The following is an 18,338-nucleotide window of genomic DNA, read 5'->3' as shown; positions in this document are numbered from 1 at the left end:
TATTTGTACTCCCTAGTAACTTATTTCTCGTGCATTATATCTGAGTTCCACTTTTCTCTTTCTACACTTGTGTTTGATTCAGAACAAGCAAAAATTGATGTCGGACCACATCGAACTAAAGGACAAGGAGCCTGAGAATGGGGTGCTGTTGTCCTATGCCATTCCTGACTTAAGAATACCTCTTTCCTATGAGGTCCGATTGGCCGCCATCACCATGTGGAGCAAGGGGGAATACGTCAGTCGCATCATCCAGTACTCAGAACGTGAGTGATCTATAAATAGATTCAATGGATACTGAAATTATTGAACACAAGGTTTTTTCATGGATTCACAATTAACAAAACATCAGTGCATAATTTGACCAAAAACACAATTGTTTGACTAAAGGTTTTACTTCCTTAATTGCTGTGGATCATGTTAACCAGTGCTTCGTTTTCTTACAGCGTACACCTACCCAAGATCCACAGGTGAGTTCTCTCACTCAGCTTCCATCTTCTAATCTTCTAAACTTGTTGCTGCCAAATGATTGATGACAGGGTGGTAAAATTAGCAGCGCATTTTGATTTTTTCTTTTACTTTTACACCGAAAAGCCAATTTGTTTTATGGCCCCCAGAACTGTCAACAGTGATTTGTAAAGTCTTGTGATGATCAAATTTGGTTGCTTTAGGGAAGAGTGTGTGTTATGAGAAGCATGTGAAAATTACACACTGTCTATATTTTTGATAAATGTCTGGAACAGATGATAGCCAAAGGGTCCTATGATAAAGTGTAACTAGACCTATTAAGATGTTTTTTTAAATTAAAATAGGTTTTGATTTCAGTAAACATGAACACATTCAATGAAAGGCTATTTTTAGATCTTCATAAATCTATAAACTGTTGAAACTGTTGTGCGTAATAATTTGGAACGATTTTTTTAATTAAAAAATAATACTGTTATTATTGAGAGGTTGAAAAAGAGAACTAGTTTTACTCTAATGATCGATTGCTTGAAAATTATGCTGGCTGTCATTTGGATCAACTGTTTAGAAAAATCTGACAAAAGTATCGTTCGCATCATTAGCTTGATTTGGTCCAAGTATTGAATATTGCAGATGAAAATGAAAGTAACCAATGTAAGGAGGTGTTTATTTGTCTTAAGATAATCCCACAGCCTTCAACTAATTGGCAAAAAAGAAAAAGTTTGTTTTCCCAGACTGCTGAGAGCCAGATTGTCTCTCCACAAACAAACAAAATCTTATTGCATTTGTCAGCCATATTTTTTGTTTACGTTCCATACTTTTCTCCTGTGGTCGAACCTCATAAACTCATCCAATCTGTCCTCTCCCCCGTTTTATTTTAACGCAGCATTCAACCTACATCTCTTTTAAGGTTGTGCGTCTCAAACCTTTCTTTTTGTAAAAAGTTTTCAGTCATTCGTCTTTATCAGTCCGCCAAATGTTCTCTGTCCTCTTCAGTAAGCGACATGCAGCATTTGTCTGGCACTCGTGTCACTCAGCTCTGCCAGGACGATGAAATGAAAATACAACTGCACATTGGAACAAACAGACTGTGAGAACAATGGTGCAAATTGAAACGTGTGGATGTCGCGGAGCAGGGTGTGAATAGTAATAAATTACCCCCTCGAAACAAATTCTAACACGGATGCCATTCGCTTATGCAGAGTAGCAGATATAGTAAACACGAGTCTGATGAATGAGTGGTTTTATTGATTTAATATATTGTTGATTATGTAGAATTTGATTAAAGTGATCAACAACGGATCCCACATGCACACGAAGACTCTAATTAGCAAATATAGGGTACAATTAATTGGCCAAATATCAATAGGCTGGGCTGACTCATTATTCATTAATCATATTACACTTGGCTCGCATTTGAATGTGAAGATGTTAAGCTCCCTTTTTGTGATGTCATTATTTAAACATGGGTAAATATACAGAATTTAAATTACATTTCTGGTGTGTGGGGAGTTTCAGGTTATGCCAGAGTGTCAATGGACAGCTGAAAGTGAGAGAGATTCCTTGGTTGTTAACATCTAAAACACAGCGCCACAGGGTGGGCGGTCGGCGCCCGGGGCGAGTGAAATAATTTGATCTCTTCGGACAGCACAGTCTTCAGGTTATCATCGTTGACACCTTGCGAATGGATATACAACGCAAAAAAGCCAAAGAAAATTATTTTAGAAGAATGAAGATGCCATCTAGCTTTGCGAAGGAGATCCACTCATGGCGCTCAGTTTTGGATTTGGTCATTGAAATTGCCTGTTGAATTCTTGTTTTTTTAAAGTAATTTGTAACTTCTGAATTTTAATACGTACCTTACAGACAAGTGCAGAGAGATCCTCCAGCTTTGCAAAGTTTCCACTTCAGTATTCTTTGGCATTTGACTGAGGTTGTCAGGTTTACTTAAGTAAATCTTACCCGGTAATGTCATTTACAATAGATCTTATCTTGAAAACAGTTGTGAATACAATTATGAAATCAAAGTAATATTTATAGGACTCCCTCAAAAAAATATTTATATCAGCATAGCGAGGGATAACAATTCTCTTTTTTTTTGTAGATTCTCGGCTTTTGAACCAAATTTTTTGAAAAGTTAAAATTCCATGATGTCCGACGTATGCAAAGGCTTTCAGTTCCAAACATGTTAGCCTTCTTTTTTTAAAGTACCGTACGCCCCTTGCAAACAAGCACAGGAACATTTCCTGAAGTGATCTATGTAGTGGCATTCTAGGAGCATTCCCTGTCCAGATCAGTTGATAAACTGCACTTGGCTCCAGTCCAACTTCACAAAGAAAAACCCGAAAAGTCACACGGTGCTCTTTGGGAGGATGTGTCAGCGCACACATGTCCATGAGCCGGGGTGGGAGTTGGGTCAGCGGTTTGAATTAGAAACAGCGACCAAAAAAAAAAAAGGCAACATTATTTGATGGTAATCCAGGTCAGACACTGATTCTTTTTCTTGGCTGACTGCTAGAAAATATTGATTTTTAGCCCATGAACATCCCAAGATACAAAACTGTCGGCTTTTTCATTTAACTCGCCTTCTAGTTAAGTCACTTGGAGGTTGAAGTTCTTTTCATAAACCCATCCAATATGTCAGACGGATTCAAGCAGGGCAGTTGCCAGGTTGCAAAATGCCAACTTGGCTGTTTTGTATTTATTTATTTATTTATTTATTTATTTATTTATTTATTTATTTATTTATTTATTTATTTATTTGTTTGTTTGTTTGTTTGTTTGTTTGTTTGTTTGTTTGTTTACTTATTTATTTAAAAGTAAAAACCACCAGAGAAAATTATATGATAAAGGAACTTTTGATAGTTGTAGAAATAATATCATATTTTGTTGAAATTTTTACATATTGAACCACTTCAGACTTCCCACATTATCTGTAAAAAAAAAAATAGATGTAGGATTATCAGAAATGTATCCCCAATCTAACACAGTTGCTTTTCCACTTTCACGCACCAGACCACGTGTGTGGCTTTGAGGATGAGAGGATTTGTGGTTTTTCACAAGACCGAAGCGACGTTTTTGACTGGACGCGACAGAATCACCTGACCCAGAATCCCAAGAGGTCTGCCAATACAGGCCCGGAGACGGATCGCAGCGGAACCAAAGAGGGTGAGGAAAGGGGAATGAATTTAATTTGCAGTTCCACGCAGCTGTGCGGATCTCTGAATGTCGCTTTTTTTTTTTTTTTTTCAGGCTACTACATGTACATCGAAGCATCACGGCCACGAGTTCTGGGGGACAAGGCTCGTCTGCTCTCTCCACTTTTTAACGTGACCACGGTCAGGGGCCCCAAGGGATCCGGCAGAGTCCCTTATTGTGTCTCCTTCTTCTACCACATGAAGGGCAAACACATTGGTGAGTGAATGAGAGGAGAATAATACATGCACACCTCAAGGTCCGTGATGCAGATTTTTTTATTCTCGACAAATAATATTAAGGTGCATTAATGGTAAAAAAAAAAAAAAAACAGCTCTTGCTCTGCTCTTATTGTTTTTTTTAATATTCCAACATTTTTGAAAAGGGTCTGTAGAGTTTTTAAATTCACTCTCATAAGACTCGTTCCAAACAGTCACATTTAGTGAATGCGAGGTCTTAAATTGAATCAAAATGGCCTTTAAAAAAGCTCTTAAGAAGTCTGTAGATACTTTTCCGTTAGGACATTCAGTTTTCACTTTCAACTAAGATCACACTCAAATTTCAGCATTTGACATGCGCTTGAGTTTTTACTTTTTGGACTTCTTTCCATTGCGAGGGTTCAGAAGCGAAGGTTCTCAGATCTTCTCGCTTCTGTCCGACTCTTGATTTCTGTTCCTGAGCCATGGAGCTTGACGTGTAGACAAACCCTGGGGTGGCAGGTCTTTGTATGTTTCCACTTGTGCCTTTGTGTTTGTTTTTGAAGTGGGCAGTGGGTGTGTGATTTATGGCAATGGCGCCATAGACTCAGTCACTTGGCCAAGCTGTTCATCATAATATGCTCTGTCACACAGCTACAAGGCATCAGAGCCTGAACAACCTAAGACGCACACACACACACACACACACACGCACACGCCACTTGTTAATTTAAAAACCGCTTGCTTTTGCTATTTGTGTTATTTAGATGATTTGAGTTGGTAAATAGTCATAGCCAATAGTTGTAAATGTTAATTATGAGAAATATTTAGCATTAAAAAAACATTTTTAACATTTTGTTTTTGTTTTGCTTTTCTCAGAAACCTTTTTTTGACATTTCCAGTTATATATCTGTAAAATATCAATAAATCAAGTTCATCACTTTTTTATGGGATCTTACCTCCACCAAGCACAGAATGCTGAGCGAGAGTATATAGGAATACTTTAGGATTGATGACCGAAACACAAAAAGGGACTGTTTACAAAGGTAGTAAATTCTCCGAGAAACAGGGCAATTTTCTCTAAGGCTCAAAGTTCTCATCCCCGATGGTAGTGCTTTGCAGCAAGGCAACATCTGTCACCTGGTGCTTGCTTACAATTACAACAATCTGTTAGCAGTTCACGCCAAGCTTCTCTACAAGATCCCCTTTCATCCATGCTGTTGTTCTCCCATTCGCTTACAATTTGTTAACTTTAATTGCCTTCCACCGGCCGAGCTCACGCTGCAACCGTCTTGTCGCAACGTGTTTTCCTTGGCCATAATAAAGAAGGAGGCAAGGTGCTACTACAACAAAAAGAGTAGAGCTGGATGTTAGCAAAATGAGGAAGCATGAGTGAAGCAGTGTTTCAGAAAAATGTTACAAAGCTTTCAAAAGAGCATGAAAGGCTTTGTTCGAGATGCAAGGTGGTGTAAAAAGGCTTGAGTAGAATGAGCTGCCGGAAAGGCCATCAGCACATTGATGTTCGCACGCAGTCAGACGACACAAAAGCACCGATACGTACGCACTCGACCCGTTTTCAAGAGGAAGTACATGGAGGTTATTGAAAAAGGCACTTATAGCGTATATTCTGTGTTTTGCGTTGCAAAATGTGGAACATAAAAGTCCGTATTAGGCTAGGTGAGGGTGCCATGAATAGTTTAGGTCACCTAATGCAACTCTTCACTCTTAGCAGCACGTAAACACCATTTGCTCATGTTTCTGTACTCAAGGTTTAGTTTGGCTGTTTCTTGGACCAAGCCACTGGCAAGCTGATTTGGAACGGTTGGATTGTTTTGAGTGCACGGCGATGGAAAACAAATGAACAGTTATTTAAATGATCCTCTGTTGAGGTTTTTAATTAAAAGCATTCCAGTGTGTTTTAAAAGATTTTTTTTTTTTTAAATCTTCCAGTCGTAATCCAAAAAGATTTCGATGTCATTTACAGTACACTTACCCTTGGCGCTCATCCCCTGCGACAGACTAAAATGTTAATTACTTACTAGCTTAATTATTTCAAGTCTCGAGTCACATTACCTCCAAAACAAATATCACCCATGAGAGTCAGTTGAACATTTTGTGGGCATATGGAGTGATGAATTTTCTGGCAACAAAAAAGAACTCCTACCAAATTGAAACACATAAAATACCTTAGCAGTGCTGCCTAGGCATGTGTTAAGAGACTAGATGTTGGTTAATATTCCACTTGAGAGCAGTCTGAGAATGCTTAAGAAGATGAATAGTTCTTTCAACTTTGAGACCTAAGAGAGTTCGAGGAGCTGTGCTCCGAGCTTGTGTATAGGACCTCAGGGAGGTTGTTTTATATCGCAAGTGAATAACTTTTGCGATTTTGAAAGTTAGGTGGGATGGCCGGTCAATCGCTCAATATTTGTGGCATAATATTAAACACAGTTGGCAGTATACTCAAATTCATGTCTGGCAAAAAATGTTTAAAGCTAAAGTACGATAACTTGTACTCCAGTAGAGTTGCTTGAAAGCCACTAATGTTCTACTAATGTTTTGTTTATGTGATGGAATCTTTTACGATATGATTTAAATAGGCTCAGTGAAATGGCCAGCACACATTACAATGAGATGGGTTCAATAAGTGGGCGCAAATCAGCCATGGTTCAAAATCTTAAAAGGTTCCAAGTCTTTGGAGTTCGATGTCAAAGCCACAAGATTACAATCTGATGTGCCATCCTTGTCCTCACTTGGGTCATGCGTGAGCTGGAGCCCACAGGCAGTTTTGGATCAGAGGCGCTTTTGCTCTCTTGACTCATCATAGCCAATCACAAGGCACATAGAGAAGGGACAAACAACATATTCACACCTATGAACACTAAGGAATTTTCAATTATATTTATTTTTGGGAATGTGGATATAAGACAGAGTACCAGTAAGTAAATAAATAAATAAATAAATATGAAAAATAAATAAATGTAAAAATAAAAAGCACAGGGAGAATATGTAACATAAACAATCACAATCTATTGAGATCATTGTAACTGGAGGTACGGCTCTTGAATTGAATGTCATGGTATTATGCGCTATGTCCAATGAATGTATTTAATCAGTTTTTCTAAATCTGCAATTCCGTTTTACAGGCACTCTCAATGTTCTTTTGAAAGTGAGGAGCATTGCCTCAGTGGATTCCATGTTGTGGACCAAATCAGGTCATCAGGGCCCAGACTGGAAGAAAGCGTACTTTGACATCAGTCCCAGTGGACCATTTCAGGTAAGAGCGCAATGAGAACAATATCCTACAGTGTGTGTTTTATCGTTACAAAAAAAACAACAACAGCACAGCTATAAGGATCATAAAAAAATTACTGTGTTGGAAGAAGAGGAAATATACAAAAGAAAAATCATGCACGTCAGGGTCATGGATCATTTGCTGAAAACAATATTTTTGTTTATTTATTATTAATATTATTTTTATTGTTATTATTACACCTACGTATGTTGCATGCAAAGCCATGACTTGACCTGAATTTGTGACCCAGTCCTGTAGTAGAGACCTCAATACTATTTGTTGAAACTGGATCAGGCCCACGGCATGTTTCAACTCTGCTGTGAGTTTGCTGGTCTAAGAAGAAGACAACAAAAATAAAGAGTTCATGAGGCTTTTATTTCCATGGTATTACATGGTATTTCTTGCTTTTCTTGTCAACTCTCTTATCTTTGGGAGATTTCATCTACTGAAGGATTCCTCTCATTTGCATATTTCCCAAGAGGGAAGTCGGATAGAAAAGAGGCGGGGGGGGGACACTCTGGGGGCTGCTTGGAATAAAGGAATCCAGCGAAGAATTGAGCCTCAGACTTTGTTTGGAATTTGATCCATTTTTCATAGGGAATTGTGGTGCAGAGAAAGGGGTGAATAAAATTTTTAAAACTGTAATTATGAGCTCACGGAAGCCTACTTGCGCATGCAGTTGACGCAATTCTACTAGTTTAGTCTTTCTTGTAAATGCAAATAAATGTCGGGAAGTAGCTAATTGCAGACAAGGTTATTGAATTCGTTTATTCCAATGTGGTAAAAATAAATCTCAAAGCATCTGTCCTGTTGGTGCCTGTGCCAGAAGTGTAGCTTTTGAAATGAATTTTCTTTGCCCAATCCGTAAAGTTTGTTAAACCAATTTTGATCAGAACTAATGAGAGCAATTCAAATGATGTCACACGTCTACATTCACTTTAAGATTTGATATTGCCAGTGAATTGTTTTCAAGCAGTTTGATATTTTTGGATAGAGGTCCGTATTGATCAGCGAGGACCTTTTGAGCGAACATTCAGCTGCTTTTTCTGCTGAATGTCAGCAACAAGCTTCGTCTACACGGCTGCCAAAGAATTAGTTGCCTCATCGAGGATGTGCTGTTCTCCGGGCGGACGACATGGTTTTAACGCTTGTTTCGCAGATCAAAATGGGATGTACACAACAGCTTGACTGATCATATTATTTTTCAATAATATAATACAACAAAGATTCAACTTATGAATATAAAGTACTGTATATTCCCCTGAATTTGAAACACACATAAACACATCCACACATTTTGGTGTGATGACTTTAACAAGTCAGGACAGAAAACCTTTTGAATCCATCCAGCAAGATCACTCTTTGCTTCTTTGCGTCAGGCCGAGTAAGTTTCCAACTCATTGGTGTGAGAGGTAGAGACAGCAAACCAATTCGGGTTTTTTTTTCTCTCCTTCTTTGTATCAGTCTACTTTTTTTTTTGTCTTTCCCTCTGTCTGGTTCTGCGGTGCAACACAGTGCTGACTGTTTGGGTACTTAGTCCTTACTAAAAAAGGAAAACAATAATCACACACATTGTTTAATCAAACATCTGTCTTTGAATAAAACACATCCACCTGCTTAAGTACCACGTTAGATCCATTGACATTTGCATACACACACACACACACACACATACACACACACATAGCAGCAGCAGTCTCCTATCCCCCGCAGCAATTAGCAATGACAGGTCAATTAACATGTTTATTTATGTGCCGGGGATGCCTGCAAGTTGTGCTGTAATGATTCCTGAGTCTCTCTGTGTGCGCATGCATGGGGGAAATCGAAACCATGATGAATGTAGACTGAAGACCTACGCTGGGGGGTGCGTGAGCCCTTCATTAACTTTGTTTCTGCAGCAATGTGCTCCTTTCACTTAGATGGGGTACATTGGGATACGTGTAAAAGAGTGAACGGGCAGAGGTACACTCCTTGGGGATGTTAGGCAGTCTCGGCGGTGTATTGATTGAGCAATGTAATGAGCACCTTCAGTAAACACAGCGCACACACAAGTTCATTTCTAATGCATTTTTTTCAACGTTTTTTTAGACAGTTTTGATAGCCTTTTCATATCATATCATTACTGTCACATATGGCCAACCTGATGATGAATATTCATAAGGCAATGCCTGTGCTTTAATATCAAATCGCTCCACCTTCCCCACAGGATGCGTCTTCCAAGTCGGACTCAGGTGCAGTAAAAACCGTGTAGTGTTGATTGTGGTATCATGTATGTCCACGAGTCGGCTTGTAAAATTTTAAAATAGTGGTTGAAAATTTACGAGAGCAGCACATGCTGGTTTGGACAAACTACACAATTTCCTGCTCACAGTAAAACTGACAGCAGTCTGTAATATGAGAAAGCGTGTGTGACAAAGAAGGGGGAAAAAAAAACATGTGGCACATATATTTGCAGCTTCAATAAAGTGATTACTGCATTTTAAAATATTCATCATATCGAGACTCGTAAAGTAAGATGGATGAGAGAGATGCGTGCGAAAGAAGTGTTGTCGCCTTGGCAACCGATACGTGATTTCCAGCTCTCATGGCAATAATGGAGCATTGTAAACGTGGATCTTGAATAATATACAACGAACCCAGATATAAATGCACTGACCATTTATCATTATTGTAACCCGGTGATTTCTTAGCATAACATTCCTAATCATGCTATTGGGCTAAAAATCTTTACTTTGATGCCGTTACGACACTGCTCACATTTGTATAATATCAAAATTGGAAAACCCAATTGGAATGTCTTATTGAGCGGAACAACTGACCGGCTGCATTAGGCATTCGGCTCATGTGCAAAGCTTGTCTTATAATGAAGGTGGAGCGGTAGCAGGCCAAGGGGCAAGCAAACACAACGTGGTTCTTAATGAACTGCAATAAAACATTCACTTCTTCATGCAAGCAACTCGTCCACTTATTGTCAGAGTCCGTGACGTTCAATGTTTGAGCTCAACTGAAAGGAAGAATACAAATCAGTCATGGTCACCTCAAGATGTAAAAAAAAAAACTCCAGAAGCTGATAATGTGCTAAACTTCCTCCTAAATGTCATCTATAAGACTAATGACCCTCTATTGATATTTCCTTAAAGATATTCAAATATGGAGTGATAAATTATTAATGCGCCCCAAACTACACGCGCAAACAAATAACACTTGACATTTGACTCTTGCGGAATTAATCGAGTTATTTCTTATAGCGTCATGAATTTTTTATGCCATTTTTTTAAAGCAACGCCCCAAGATATCGAAATACTTTTAAGCTGTTGAACATATACGGACACAAAGTACGGTGAGTGCCGTGAATGTGGCACAGGCCATCTGAGGTGAGCTGATAAATGACTTTTTTTCACGTTAGCCCTCCCTGTCACACTTTCTCCCTCCTTCTTAAAACTTTGTTATGTATCAGCGGCCGCAGGGCGAATCCCATTTCTCTCTCTGACCGTTTCATTCCTCCATCGTTTTCTCTCTCTCTCTCTCTCTCTTGCTCTGTTCTGGATTTTTTGCCCTGATTAAGAGCGCCTCCGGTAGCTCCGTGTCTTCCTCCTACATTGTCGCTCCTTCCCACCCTGTTGGCGGTGAGCGTTTGTTCTGTTCCAATCGATAATGATTAATCTGTCTGAGGTTGACAAAGGGAAATACACGAATGAACTGGTTGTTGTTTCATTTTGGTTTTGATATAGTAAAGGATTGCTTTGTAAAGTCTGTTTTGCCCTTTTGCCTTTGTCGACTCAAAATGTAATTTCCTACATATCTGAATTGGTTTTATTGCAGTTATTCTCTGCAGTTTTCCAAAATCGGGTCCTCAATGCCGTTATTGCTTCACGATGACACAATACACTTCATTAATTGAATGTTGGATTTGTTTTCAACTTTCAAAAAAATGCTTGTATTGTGTTGTTGTTTTTTTTTTTTTAGCAAATGCCAGTCCAGCCACTTTGCATATATTAGAATGAGAAGTTGAAAAATAACAAGCCCCTGCCTGTAGTGTAGTTGAGGTACGCCCGGGGACACGACCGAAAAGACAACACCGGCTTTTCTTGCTCACCGTGACAAGTACACTGACATTAACATATAAACTTCGAGAAGTTGCCCTTTTAAGTTTCCGCACGCGTGTGTGTGCGACTGCTCGCTTGATCTTTTTGGGAAGTCAGGTAAATGTTAAATGTCAGTAGTGTTGAGTTCAGGCACCGCGAGTGACCCGTGTTAACCTGTTCTTGTTGAAGTGATCACATGATCTTTACCTGTGAAAATGGCATTTGTCGCCAGATTTTGAGTCACTCATGGCTTGGAAGACCATGTAGTGACATCATAACTTTTTAGAGTTTAGAAAAGTCTCAAAAATATCTATTTTTTCTGGTTTTACCTTTTTTCACTTTATCACCTTTCTTAAATGTCAGAACAATTGTCAAATCTATCTCTGAATCCTCCTAAGAGTTGTGAGTTTTAAGCAAATGTTTTCTGTGTCAGCACATGCGGCCTCCCATGGATGTTTGTTTCATGTCAAAAGCGTCTCCGCAGAGATGGCAAACTTTTTCCGTCCTGTGTGCAGCGTACTGACTGCAAACGCCCGAGGCCTTTGAGGTGCTGCCACTCGTCTCAGCAGCTCTCCCTCGCTTTGTTGCCACTGCCAACAAAAGTGAATGTCTTTGAGGGCCTGCCTCGCTTCCTGTCCCTCCAAAACAAGAGCTCGGCCAAACGCAACTGCTGTGAAAATATTCAAATTGTTCACTGCTGCGAACAGAAACATGATGTAAATTCATAAAATGGAAATAGCCATTTTATGAGCATTTTTTTTTTCTGTTCTTAATTTTGTCTTTATTGCACCTTCAGGGGAGGCGTGTAACCGAAATAATGTTTTCTTATTTTGTTTTTAGCTTGGCGTGCACATTTCAAAATTGCCTCGCATTGTCAGTCAGCAGATCTGCGGCAATGGCTTGTTATTGTTCCAGCAAAGCGCCATCTGTCTCGCGCCTACAAGCTTGCCAATCAGCATCCTGTCTGAAATTGATTTAGTTCAAGCTACTGGCCTTCATGCCAGTTGTTTATTCAGGTCAAGAACTTCTACGTACACATCTCCATTGTATTGTATTGTATTGTATTGTATAATAAGAGCGTGTCCCGACTTGCTCCAGCGTAGACTACCCAGGGGCCATCTTGTGTTCCGTGCAGAGTTTGCTACCTGGGTAGTTGTTATTTATTTATTTTTTTTATCTCAAGTCACACTCTCCTGCAGTAGCGTCCCTTGGGGCCGCGTCCTCTCTTGTATGCGAACCGCACATCAATGGCAGCGGTAAAGGTTACAAAGCGACACATTGGTAGTGCCGGCTTGGAAGCTTTACTGGAGCCGCTTTGATCCCGGAGTTACACACTCAAACACGCAGTCGGGTCCCTCGCCGACACGCTTCTTCGACAAGAACTTAAAAGTGAGTGCATCTTACACGTGTCACAAAGTAGGGTACGTAATTACTGGTGAATGTCAGCGTTATATATCAGGCATAGTAAGGACAGCGGCAACCTTCTGTGACCCGTAACCCCATTTTTAGATCTATTTACAGTTTGACCTGACATAGCTGACAAAGTTTACTTTTTAATCGTCGTCTTTTGAAGAAAAACAGAGTCAATAGATTGTTACATTAAGGATTGCTATTCACATTTACCTGTCTATATTTTCTCTTTTTTTCACTCTTCGTTATTATTCCAGAAAAGGGGGGGAAGTGGAACACAATCCATTCTGTGTTGCTGGGTGACAAATTTCCCAATAGGAAATACAAACTATCATAAAACCTAATGGTCCAGGCTGAAATAACATTCTTAACTGTCACAGAAGTGTAAAGGGAATATAAATTAAATAAATACTAATGAAGCTTCTCACATTTTGAAGATGCCTGACTACAACTTAATGGAAAGTGGCATTTTATAATAAGAAGTTTACTGTGTATTTATCTTGCATTCTTTGGATTGCTCAAAAACCAAACAAAATTCTTTGTGGAAGAGTCAAAAACCTGAATTCAAAAATTGACTTTGCAAACAAAGTGACAAAGACTCCTCAGATAAAGCAGCATGAATTATGTTTCATACTGTTCTTTTATCTTTTATGCAATTTGCTATGCATCTTATTTGTGTTCCATACAGGCTCAAGAAACTGTGCTTGTTTGTCAAGGTCACTTGTTAATCTCTGGATTTGCATCGCCCAATTATTTTTGCTGTGCCTTTAATTATGCAACAAGCTCAACTTTGACGTGTTTTGAGCAAACAAGTTTGCAAGTGCACTGATGCATGCAGCCATGTTGTCATAAGAACATGCATTTACACAGCAAATGAAGGTCGTTCATAGATAATGCATAGACTTAGCATTGGCCGTTACGGAAGAGGCATAATAGAGTACTTTTAATTTTAGAGCCTGCCAATTATATAAAAAAAAAAAAGCCTGCCATCATGGTAATTTACTTTATCATGCCCCGCAATTAGTAGAAAAAATGCAATATTTTGACAAGGAAGATTTTCACTGCGTGTTTTTTTCTTTATATGTGAAACATTTTGGCTGCAGTTTTTGATGTATTAACTTTATTATTAATTATCTAATTTAGCCAACTTTTTTTCTGTTCTTAGCTCACGAGTTAGTTGCAATAAGGAATGTAAATCAGCACACCTCAATGTGGCGCCAATCCACACCTATGACATGCCATTACATCACTATTTTTCCCCGGACAAGATTACTTGTCATGTTTTATACAAGCAAACATTTGGCAGTATCTGCTATAGTTGTGCCATTATTGTTACTGTACCCCAGCAAAGTAGATTCCTTGTTTGTTTGTGCTCCCCCGGTATATTCCAGGCAGAATATGCTCCGCTTTTGATTAGCTGGGTGCGATGGGCTTTTGGAGCCTCTGCACGCCACAGTAATTAGACTGTCAGTCAAAACCAGATGGCTTTTGCCTGAAATGGGAAAGTCGCCTGAAAGTTTGTAAATGAGTCTCTTTGTTGTATTTGTGTTTGTTGTTGTGGTTGCATAAAAGAAGATCGCTCCTATACATTGGGAGATTGTTGGATTTATAATTCGATTCCCAAATTCCAAAATGTTGGTTCCTACTGTAATTAATTTGTTTTTGATAGTGACACACCTTCATTGAACTGTTGTCGTTAGGGTCTAAGGACTGACCCTTGAGGGACCCCACCAGTCATAGCCATTCGATCAGAGTTAACTTACTTAAACGTTGCGTTTCATACTGTGTTTCCTTGTCTCATTTTGTCTTTTCCAGATTGTTTTTGAAGGAATTAGAGGGAAGAGCTTCGAGGGTGACATTGCTATCGATGACGTGTCTATCACAATCGGCAAATGCAAACAGCAAAACACTATGGCCAGCGCAGGTAAGACAGGTAAGATAGATTGGGACTGTTTTTCAGAGGTAAACATGAATTACATGAAAAATCATGCAAGAGCAGCTTGTTACAGTTTGAAGAAAATTACTTAACAACTCGAATCAACGTCATTTATATAGCATTACTATGTACAAACTACAGAACATAAATGACAATAATTAAAATAAGAACACAATCATGAGTAACTAAAAAAAAAAATTTTTCTAAACAAAATATATGAGAACTTCTAACATGCCATGTAAATGAATGAATTAATGATAATAATAATAATAATAATAATAATAATAATAATAATAATGATGGAGCATAATAAAAGTCCATACCTGGCTATTCACATTGATTGTCTGCCAATATTGAGTCATGTTTTATTTATGGAGTGACAGATAAATGTAATGGTGACTCATGACAATTTGTTATTTGGCTGCAAGGTCATTGTGAAAGCATATAATGTGCGAGAACACGTTCACAGCCAGCTTGGCCCGTAACATGAAAGCCCAGGAAAAGCAACAAAACCGAGAAAGTGAATTATTAACACTCTGCTTTTTATTTAGCTCCTCAAACCCACAGCTTGCCATGTGTGCCTGCTCGCTAATGTGAGATGTGGCACATATGTGTGGGTAAAGACACTGGCGGATGCTTTGAATAATGGATGATGGTGTAAACAGGAAGGGGAAAGCTCTTGAGCACTTCAGACTTGTATGAGGTTGTCCTGCAGGTTGTGCGCGAGTGGGAACACTCCGTGCAGGCAGATGGGTAATTATCAGGCAGGCGGGCGGGCGGCTGAGCGTTCGCTGTAAGACAAAAACTCGTCTGTCTGCCAATGTAATGCACTCCGTGAGCTAAACACAAGGAATAACAAAGTGTTCAGAAAAGTGAGAAGAACTTTTTAGTAATCTTCAAGACGTACATAACATAGTGTCTATCGAATGGATTAATCAAGACAACGGAGTAATGTATAGTCCAACAAGATCATTTTTGATCGTCTTTTTGTTGGAATCATCTTGGTGGTTCCGATCTTTTCACAAATGAGCCAGCAATGACATAGACTAAAAATAATATTTTGTACACTTATACACTAAAACATATCTTTCCTACAAAATAGGTGGTGAAGGTATAACTGAATTAGCTTACTCTGACTACTTTGTCACAGCGGTCCATTTTCTTGCTCGAACATTGGTCTTCTTATCCACAAAGAAGTAAATAGATTTGCGTTCATCGTTTTGTTCGTAAATATGACCTCATTCAATGGCTCTTCTCTTTCTTAGTTCTGATCGGCGGCTCACAGGCGCTTCCATTAGCCAGATGGATGACCATCATCCTCTCTTGCGTCGTCGCCCTGTTCTGCAGATGATGAGCGGTTGACCACAGCGCCACCTTCTGTCTGTGCTGACAGACACTGCCCTGACTCGCGCTCTTACTTCTTCTCTCGACCCGACTCCCAGACTTCTTCCCCCCACTCGCCTTTTGTCCTCCTTGCATCCATGATCCGTGCAAACGCAGCTTTTTACTTTATTTAAACACTTTGCTCCAATGACACACTATAACATATTATCATGTATTTAAGCCAAACACCTCCTCTATTAGCCCATTAGATTTCATAATATTCATGTCAAGTGTCTCCTCGTCTTTATAGTTAGCCTACATTTATGACCCCCTTCTTCCCTCCTCCACATCCCCTTTCTCTCTCCCCGAGACACACCAAAGTGTCGAACACTCTTACCAAAGATTACCTGAGGGAAAAGCACGAGGGATTCCGCCGAGCTGGCGAACGAGACAGATAATGTGGGTGAATTTTTCCTTCTGCTGACCTTCGTCACCGGCCGAGCTGCTGAGCGACAGGGACGGCTTATACTAAGTGAAAAACGAATGAATGAACTGACAGAAAGAAAGGTGGAGGAAGAGGCCGTTCGTGGTAGCCTCTTTGCTCACCATAGGGAAAGTAAGCTCAGCGTGGATTATATGTACGTGTACATTCATCATTATATATTAAATATAAGCAAAGTTTAATCATAAGCGGGGATGCTGAAGGACTCTATGTAACAAAATTAAAGAAGCACAACATTTATACGTCCTCTGTTGTTCCTTTGGGTTTTATTGAACTTATGTGACGTTACGATTTGCCTGTTTTTGATATTTTTGGATTTGTTTATGCCGCTATGGGCAATGGGTGATGTGAGTGTTGTGACACAGGTGTCAGGCGGTAACCGTACCGAGCATAGTGAGTGTGTGCGTGTGTGTGTGTTACATTAAGAGCTGAAAAGTGCAAGTCATTGAATGTCCCGGAAGAAGAAGCTGGAGATGTGTATGTAGCTGCTGTGGAGAGCAGATTACGTGTACAATTCACCTTTTCGCTAAATCCCGCCCCAGAAATGCAGACTATCTTATCAGAGTGCAGGACAGAACGCACAACTCGAATGAAGATAATTTGCAAAAGGCAATTGGATAAAGTTATGCGACTGTCAATGCAGTCTGTCAAAGGTCATGACCTCAGTTTGGCAATGTAATGTAGCACAGTAACCAAATTGCTAACGTTACATTAATAACATGAGGCCCTAGCAAGCTAAGCTAACCACCTGAATGATTGTATCAGTAAACAGAGCGTTTGCTAGCTTTAGCCGCAACGTGTCGCGCCTTAATGTCATTGTCCATCATCTCGGTCATTAGGCAATGCAGCAATTCACTTTTATTTTGCAGGATTTCATTTCATCACATTGAAAGTTGGATGTGACCTTCGAAGGACTGCTCGCTGAGGTGGGCGGGTCTTGGCGAAAGGTGAATTATGGAGGAAATCTGCCTACATTGTTTAGCGCTTGAATGTCTGTCTTGTGAACAGTCACACAAATATTCTCGCTGTGCAATGAAAGCGTGTATCGCCACATAACCGTTCATTTTTATTGACATAAGAGTGATGTTTCTTGATACGTCACAAACCTTTGGGGTTACATGCTTTACATTGCGTGGTATGGATATGATTGTTAAAATCAAGCAATACTCATATCTATAGCTCTATAACCCATAGTTTACCATTACATTTATAATCACATTTGATCTTCTTGTCCAAATGACATCAATAATGAGTTGTAATGTATAATTATGTGTTTATTCCTACAGGTCTAAACTGTGAGTACAACTGTAGCCTGTTTAATCATTCATTATGTTCTGTATCTCAACAAAAATTCTCTACGTCGATTACGGGGTGTTTTCCAGTGTTTTCTGTATTTCGCCTGTGTCACCTCACATTTTTATTGTTTATTTGTTATTTTTTAATCTCATTTTGCCTTGACCACATGCTATTGCTGAAGTGTACATTCTAGTGTATGTCAATGTCACTTTTGGTTCCCACGTATGTCGCTCACGCTGGACAAAGCGCTACAGATGGATGAATTAAATCAAGCAAAGCAAAGCAGACCTGCGCTTTTCAACGTGTCCCGTTTTGATCTTTTTTGTGCCTCACGGTGAACTGATGCTTTTGTTACATTTCCTTAATGTAGTAGCTATTTTAAAAAAAACATGTACGCAAAACATTTGTGCGCATTTTCTTTCAACTGCCAGCGGTGACAGAAGAAACATTTTCCGGTACAGCACATTGAAACAACCTTTTACCAACTAACTAGAATCTAACTGGATCATGTTTATGAACACTACAAGGCTGAAAGGGTGCTGATCTGTTTTTGTATGAAGAAAAAACTCTTCAGTTTTATATCATTTTATAAACACTTTTGTTTGGGTAAGAACCAAGCTCAAAATATTTCTTTCATAAA

The 18,338-nt window shown here is 39.3% G+C and overlaps 1 protein-coding gene across 5 annotated transcripts in view; it reads left to right on the top strand.

Moving 5' to 3' along the window:
* The window catches only part of LOC119120235 (MAM domain-containing glycosylphosphatidylinositol anchor protein 1), a 96,719-nt gene extending 78,678 nt beyond the window's left edge, over window positions 1-18,041 (top strand). For 4 of the 5 annotated variants that reach the window (XM_037246951.1, XM_037246948.1, XM_037246950.1 and 1 more), the window contains 7 exons: window positions 83-263; window positions 444-467; window positions 3,478-3,630; window positions 3,715-3,876; window positions 6,998-7,128; window positions 14,457-14,574; window positions 15,843-18,041. In XM_037246951.1, the coding sequence (XP_037102846.1) occupies window positions 83-263; window positions 444-467; window positions 3,478-3,630; window positions 3,715-3,876; window positions 6,998-7,128; window positions 14,457-14,574; window positions 15,843-15,928 (855 nt within the window). In that variant the 3' untranslated portion in view covers window positions 15,929-18,041. The remainder of the gene's footprint in view (window positions 1-82; window positions 264-443; window positions 468-3,477; window positions 3,631-3,714; window positions 3,877-6,997; window positions 7,129-14,456; window positions 14,575-15,842) is intronic. The other variant, XM_037246952.1, reaches the window with a different exon arrangement.
* Window positions 18,042-18,338: the final 297 nt, after the last annotated feature.

The sequence above is a fragment of the Syngnathus acus genome, chromosome 3 (assembly GCF_901709675.1).
Source record: "Syngnathus acus chromosome 3, fSynAcu1.2, whole genome shotgun sequence".
In the NCBI taxonomy this organism is placed as follows: domain Eukaryota; kingdom Metazoa; phylum Chordata; class Actinopteri; order Syngnathiformes; family Syngnathidae; genus Syngnathus; species Syngnathus acus.
This window is presented reverse-complemented; position numbering and strand designations above follow the sequence as displayed.